The 8,060-nt window shown below is 29.2% G+C and overlaps 1 protein-coding gene across 1 annotated transcript; it reads right to left on the bottom strand.

The window, feature by feature from the left end:
* Nucleotides 1-1,535: 1,535 nt before the first annotated feature.
* On the bottom strand, nucleotides 1,536-2,024 carry K444DRAFT_520208 (uncharacterized protein; the record flags this gene model as incomplete). The annotated part of the gene is made up of 2 exons (XM_024874031.1): nucleotides 1,536-1,654; nucleotides 1,925-2,024. Coding segments are annotated over 2 exons (219 nt in total), but the record flags the coding sequence as incomplete, so codon positions are not given.
* Between the last annotated feature and the right edge of the window lie 6,036 nt (nucleotides 2,025-8,060).

Here is an 8,060-nt window from a genome sequence, read left to right as displayed (position 1 = left end):
TACTTATTAAACTATCTTCTTTAAGGGTAGAGAGATTAGCTTATAAGGTATTTGTTAATAGGTAATAAGATAATAGAATAAATTAGTATATTATAAAACTATAGTATTAAATTCAGTATAGAACTAATCTCTGTCTCTCCTATAAGGTCTAGAGAAGCCCCCTCTAAATAGGAGGCCTTAATGGCATATATATAATTAATAATTTATAAGCCTAATATATATAATATAAATAGTAGTTAGTTGGGATATTAAAGGGCCGCCGATCTCTTTAATTAATACCTGTAATATCCGAGGTTTGTTATATGCCTTTAAGTCACGTGTGACCCTGTATATATTACATTTCTATTAAACTTGAGATTATAGTTAAAAGTAAGAAATTTATACTTCTTAGCCAAAAACTTAGCCTTATAGAGCTTTAGTTACTTTACTTTTATAAAATTATTAGTTCTAATAAATAAGGTATTATTAGTTTAAAGGCTAATAATTCCGAAGGGTTATTTACTATAAAGGAGGCAAGGGTTATAAGTCGACTATTCTATAGAAAGCTCGTTAATATAGTAGGAATAATAAGTCTTAAACTAGTAGTTTCTAGCTTCCGATATACTATATAGTAATTTTATAACCTTTAGAATAGAATTGTCCTTTAGATTTAGCTCTCTAATAAGCTTATAGGATAGGTTAATATAGAAATTATAATTAAGTAAAGTTATTAATTAGATATAAGCTTATAAAATATTATATAAATATAATTCTATAATATTTATTATTATAGTAGTAATACTAAGGATAATTCTCTAACTAATATATTAGATAGTAAGTAATTATATTAATATTATATATTTCTTACTATTATTATAAGCTTAGATAACTAGTCTCGACTTTTTAAGCTCTTTCTCTATACCCTTATTCTTAATCTCATTAATAAACCGGAAGTTAAAAATATATATTTCCTTTAATACCTGAGATCTAGAAATAACCTCAAATATATTCTTTTCTAGGAAGCTAGTAATTTTAACTTAACGGGAATTCTTATATAGTTTATTATTCTATAGGAATATTATAATATCCGGGGTCTTATAAGGATATCCTTTACTATACTTTAATAGAATAGTAAAAATAGTAAAAGGAATTATACCCGTATTACCTTTGGTCTTATTATTAGGTTCGGGAATAGATTCAGGTTCGGAGCTATTAGTAATAACCTTAATATCTCCTATATAAAAGGGCTTTATAGAAGTTAAATAAAAGGTAATATTACTATATAGTAAAGCTAGTATATAGTTCTCCCTATTAATAGCTACTAGCTTATATAGTCTATTCCAATTACTAGATTAACTAGTATTTCCTTTATATTAAACGAGAATATTTGAATTTAGAGATAGTTTATAGATATTAATAATACTAGAACTATTTCGGGTATTTAGAATATTAGTAATTTAATATCTAGCTCAAAGCTTCTGAATTTCTACTATTACTTTCTTAAATACTATTAATTATTATAATATAGTAAATAATAGGATATTATATTCGGTTATTTAAGGTAAAGTACTATAAACTAAAAGGGTTAGAATAATACCATTAGGTCCTATAGAGTTATTAATAGCCTTAAAAGCTATTTGAAATACGGTATCCTTATTAATTCCATTAACTTTGGCTATAATAATAAGGTAAATATATTAGATCGGGCTATAGTAGTATTCTATAATTCTAATAAAGTTATAAGCTTCTATAGGAATAATCTTAACCTTAGTTTCTATAGTATTTATAAGCTAAGCAAACTCTTTACTAGTAAACTACTTTCCGGTATTTACTATAATCTAATTAAAAGGGCCTAAATAGTTATTAATCTAGTATTACTTAAATATATCTCAGGTATATATTATTCTAATATTCTAGAGCTATTAGCCGGCTTAATATTAAGTACTTTTATTAATAATATAGAATATAGGCTTACCGGAAATATAGAAAATATTAATAATAATAGAATAGTTAAAGCTAATATTATCTCTTAGATTAAACTTGAATTATCTGAGTAATTAGCTATATTTCTGGTATTACTTATAGTACTTTATAAAATACTTAAGGGCTTCTATATTAATATTATAGCCTGCTTATTCTAATATATTTCGGAGCTTACTAATAAATAAATAACCAAAATAATAATATAGATATTATAATTTAACCTCTATAAAAAAGCAGGAATTATAAGTAAAGAATTCGGAAATAAAGCCTTATAGTATAGTATTCTAAAACAGGAAAGAATATCCGAAACATTATACTATAAATATATATTTTCTGGTAGAAGTAATAAAGTAATTAGTAAGATTATTAAAATAGACTCCTAACTTATCTATATTAGCCAAACTAAATAAAAATAAAATCTTTAAAAATATAATATAGAATTATACTTATCTAATTAGTATACTTACTATTATAAATCTAATAGAAAATATAAATCCAATACTAAACTAGATATTAATTTGACCTTTAATAATTTTATTAAGTTTAATACTATTATTAATCTACTAGAGAGCTTGAAATTAGTTAGAACTAGTAGTTAAGTATCTAGAGGCTCTAGTATTAATTATGATTCTATAAAAGCAATAAGTATTATATCTTAATATACTATTAACTATAAAAGTCTAGGTATTTTCTATTAAGGGTTTAATAGACTTTAAGGTATGGTTTTTGCCTATTATCTAATATATAAGGGAAAGAGAAATAAGGTTATTTATAAGGGTATTAGCTATAGTTATTAGTAGAATAGAAGCGGCAGGAGCGGCTAAAAAGCTCTTAATTAAAATAAAGTAGGAATCTAAATAGTATTTCTTTTTTTTATTTATTTCTATTAATAAAGCCTTAAAAGCATTATTTACTAATTTGTCCTTATTACTCTTATTACCCTCTTTACCTTTAGCTTTAGTAATATACTATATATAAGTACTACTAAAGCATTTATTAAAATTATAGGTATTTCGGGATCTGAATTAATAGATATTTCTATTCCTAAATCAAGTCTTCTTAGCCTTTTATTTCTCTAATATATATTTCTATAAGCGGTATTCGGGTTTCTTATATATAAAATATAACTTCGGAATATAATTATTATAATTATAGGGCTTAGAGTAGTTATTACGGGTTCCAAAGTTATAGCTAGGTCCGTATTAATAATTTCCGGAGAAATAATAGCTTGGAGAGTTCTAAGAATAGTATTATTAATTAGTAAAGAAGATTTAGGAATTAGTTTATTATTTGCTCTTATATATAGTAATAAATAACTAGAGCTTATTAATAAGTTAGTCGAGATTTATAGGAGGGTCTGAGATTATATATCTATATATCCGGGAGCCTTAGTAAAAGGTAATAATTTTATTATAGAGAAATTCGGTATTTTATAAGTTAAATATAAGACTATACTATAGTTAATATAGTTTATTAATTAGTAGTTAAATAGTCTCAAATATTATCTTTTCCGGAAATTTAGCTATTATAGAAGCTAATATAATAGTATTTCACTTATTTAAATTCTGATATTTGAATCCAGGGCCTTTAAAAAAGCTATAAATATTAATATAAGCCTTTTTATATATATATTAAGAGAGCTAGTTATTATAGAAGTAGTCTTAAGCTAGTTCCTTTAGTATAGTAGGAAAAGCTCGTATTAGTATCTCTTATAAAAGCTTTATATATTAGTAGATATCGAGGAAAATAATAAGTTTATAATTAAAATTACTATTAGATCTATTATATTTTTGCTCTTTAGTATAGATCTTAGTAACTTTCCTAATAAGTCTTATAATTAAAGGGAATTAGGAGTTATTCGAATATAGTTATAATAATAGTAATAGTAGGAATATACTATTTGCTTCTAGAGTTTCTATACTAGTATATAAATCTGGTAAAAATATAGAATATAATAGTAAAGGGAATAGTAAAGGAAGTAATAATAATATAGAAATATTAAAGATAATAGGTTCTAGGTACTTATTCTTTATAAAAGTAATAAAGCCTAATAGGATCGGTCTCTTAATAAGATCTGGTCTAACTACTAATATATTTTTATTTAACTATATATATTATTTTTTTATTTTTATAATAGTATATAGGGTATTTATAATAGTATTAATATTACTATTCTATTATATAAATATACTACTATACTAAAAGGTCTTATATAGATATAGTATCTCCGGGAGTTCAAACTTATTAAAGTTCCTTTAATAAGTAAAGTTCTTGAAATTATATCTAAATAGCTCCTAAAAATTATTATTAACTATTTTATAGAGAAAATATTAAAATAGCTTAGTATCTAAGAATTTAGTTATTTCGTCCGCCTTAGTAAAGTTCAGGTTAATCCTATATTTCTATTTTCTTATTAATTCCTTAAAATTATTATTATCTATAGAATAATTAGATTAGATAGATCTAATAAAGGAATTATCTATTATAGTATATTTTACTATTATATATTTTATAGGCTTATACCCAGTTCGAGATATAGTAGTTTATAAAAAGGGTAGGTTTATAAGATAGGTAGTTTATAGAAGGTATTATATTTAAAGTAAAAATTTTATTTATAATAAGAAATTTAGAAAGTAAAATTTAAAGAATAAAATATCGAGATTCCGGGAGAACTTAATGGTTCTAAAGCTCAAGAGCCCCAGGAATTCAAAAAAAAATAGTTTTTAAAAGGGTTTTATAAGAGTTAAATAGGAATAGAATAGGATAGTCAAATAGCTAACTGTTTTAGTACTTAGTAAGATCAAGTACCCTTCTTGCCTATATAACCGAATTATAGGTAATAGAACTAATAGATATTCCTTCCTTTAATATAGTATAATCAGACCTTAGTAAGATTAAGTATCTTTCCTGCCTATATAACCGAATTATAAGTAATAGGATTAATAGTTATTCCCTCTTTAACTAGAATAATGGCTTTGCCCCTAAATAACCGAATCTTAGGCAAGTATAGCTTAATTCTTCCTAATTTATATATATAAATAGACCTTATTCTAATTTAAATACAAACTAATTAGTATTGGTTTACTAGTAATATATAGTACTATTATATAGGTATAGAAGTACTATTTATATAAGGTTAGTAAAGTTATTCTTCAGAAGTAAGGATTATAGTATTATAGTATTAATATATAATCCCTAAATCTACTAAGCCTAAAGGGGTCTAGTCTACTAGTCGAATTACTAATAGGATACGAGGTTACATAACCATATTCCGTATCCCATATCTCATTGCCTATATCCCGTAACTATATATATAACTCCCAAAGGAATGGCTATACTAATATTAATATTATAAGATCTGGCTTTATAATTAAAAAATAAAATAAAGTAATTCTTATTTTAATAATTCTTATAAAAAGAAATTATTAAGGGCTTATATTTAATTAAAAGTTATTAATATAATAATATATATAAATAATTTCTTAAATACTTTATATAAAAAAAAGTTTTATTTTTTTATTAAAAAAATTAAAATATATTAATTATAAATCCTATAATATATATTTTTATTTCTTGAATTACTTTTATAATTTATTTTAACTAAATATTAAATAAAATTAATTTTATAAGTTAAATATAATAGTAAGTATATATATAAAGAGAAAAAGAAAAAAAATAGCTTATTTCTAAGTATATTATTTATATATTACAGAGGGAATTAAGGAAATACAATATATAATAATAAATCAAATAAGTATATTTACGAATTAAGAAGATATTATATAAGTAAAATATATATTAAATTACTTAATATTTCTTTTATAAGAAAAGCAAAGGTTAAATACAAAAAGGAGAGAAGAACTAAGAGATCACGTGAGAACATGTAATTATACCAAATGTCAGCCCAATTCCTACTATAATATAAAACTATTTTCTTATTAAGATTTTTCCTAAAAAATTAAAGCTTTATAATTAATTCTTTATATAAAGTTATTATATTTTAAAAACTCTTAATATTTAGCTCAAGTATTATAAATATAGGTGTTTTTTTATATTATAGTTTAAAAAAAAGTAGGCTTATAACTTAATTATTTAAAAAGTTATTGAAATTTTAAAGTTGCAAGTTTTCACGATTTTTGTGACGGCGCTGGCTGGGGTCTCATGGGGTTGGCTGTCACTTGACTGCTTTCGCCTGTCAAGCCGGCGTTTCAGTCGTTTTAGCTACTACTTCTTCTCCTTTCTCCTCTCTCAATGCGTTCAGTGGGGGAATGAAGTGCGATTCTCATCAGACTCCCCCTTCCCAAAAGGGTGAAAGTGAGACCTCTGCGAACCGTAACGAGGAACGAGTAAGTGGCTGATGCCTGAAAGTGGCTGAACAGTCTCCATCACGTGCCGAGCCTTGCGCAGCCAAAACATCTTCGGAAGAAATCAAATAATAACCCCTTTGGAATGTTATTCAGTGTCAGTATAAAGATATTAGCCCTCAAGCTAAATTTGGAAACGGGCAGCAAACAAATTACTTCAGTGTTGAGTGTTCCAAAGGCTAGACCTGCCAGTAGTTTATCCAAAGTTTTCCGAACCAACTCCTTTCCAAGCTTGATTTCCGTTCGACGCAAGGGAATTGAGTCAATCTTTGAGGACCTTGTTCCAATTATTGGCTCTGCAGCCTCTGCTAGAATAATATTTGAGAAGGGACGGGGGGAAAAAAAATATTGCGCTTGATTGGGGCCGTATGCAAGGGGCGAATAGGGCACGTCACGTGAAACATTCAAGTCCTCGGCAAGAACCAGTAAGTGCAGTCTTTGTTTATCTTGCCCGGGATGCCAAGCCTCCAAAAAGTGCTGAAATTGAAGCTTTTACTTTTTCTAAATTTGAGACGGCTACGAGGAGGCTTGAGACGCAGGTATGGCGGTTGGAGTCCGAAGTTCGGAATTTTCAGAAGTTTTTGACTCGACTCCGATGATAATCACGGTGAAAAAAGAACGGCAACAAAAAACCCGAGGAATTTTCAACCGCTCGATTATTTCAACAACCTTTCCGGAATTTGGGAAACGGATCGTGAAGCCGGGAGCCGAACTGGATTGGCCTAGAGAGAGTAGCCACCAAAACCAAAGGCCAGTCCCTCAGCTGGTGTGTGCTGGGAGGACTAGGCGAGAAGCGCTGAAGGGCTAAGCTTTAACGTCAAATCAGAGAGCGCGGATGACGCGATGGCGCGATTTGATTTCAAGTAGAATTAGGAAAGGACCGGCACGTTCATCCCTTTCAACTTTAGCGCTGATTGTCGCCTGAAGTTTGTTGTTCCTGAAGGGACCCGTTCACAAAAACAGGGGATGTCTCAGCCACAGCATGACACTCCCCTCTCGCCACAGGTTTGCTCAGAACTCAGCTCGACTTCGGACTACTATTGATGCGGCACGCACGTCCAGCACGGCAACACTCAATAATTCGCCTCCCAGTATCAGATAGTTTTGCCCAGATACGGACGGTCTCCTGAGCCTCCTCTCCTCTACTATCCCCCCCTAGTTCAAAGCTAAGATCACGGTATTAATAACACTACGCCTGCACGGGCCCTGCCAAGGGTTGATAGCGAATAAAGTCTCTTCAAACCACCTGGGATTCCCTATGTTGGGGATATAAACGAGGTTTTTAGGGCGGTGTTACCAATATCGTGACTTTAGCTTCGAACCAGGGGGGAAGTACTACCCGGTACAGCATGACACGCTACATGGCTACATGAGTGTGGCGCCTGTCAATGGCGCCCATTATCAACGATGGATCGGATCTTCCCCTGGATCCTTCGACGATGGACCATGCCCTCCCTGTCCACTCCCTTTTAGTCCCCTTCCTGCGCTCCCTTCAGTCTTTCCCATCATTCTTTATCGGTCTTTTTCAGTTTGTCTCCGGGGCAGGATCTAATTCTTGAACAAAATTTGTTCGTCCACTCTTTACCATGAGATTTCAAGCGATTGCAGGCTTTGCGCTCACAGCGTTCTTGCCCTCTCTCGCTGGTGCAGTCAGCTCTACCGATGAGTACCAGGATGCGGTACGTCGTTTGACGGAAGGCACTCTCAGCGAGGCTCAAAGCTCACTTATATCAG

The sequence above is a fragment of the Hyaloscypha bicolor genome (assembly GCF_002865645.1).
Source record: "Hyaloscypha bicolor E unplaced genomic scaffold K444scaffold_17, whole genome shotgun sequence".
NCBI lineage: Eukaryota > Fungi > Ascomycota > Leotiomycetes > Helotiales > Hyaloscyphaceae > Hyaloscypha > Hyaloscypha bicolor.
This window is presented reverse-complemented; position numbering and strand designations above follow the sequence as displayed.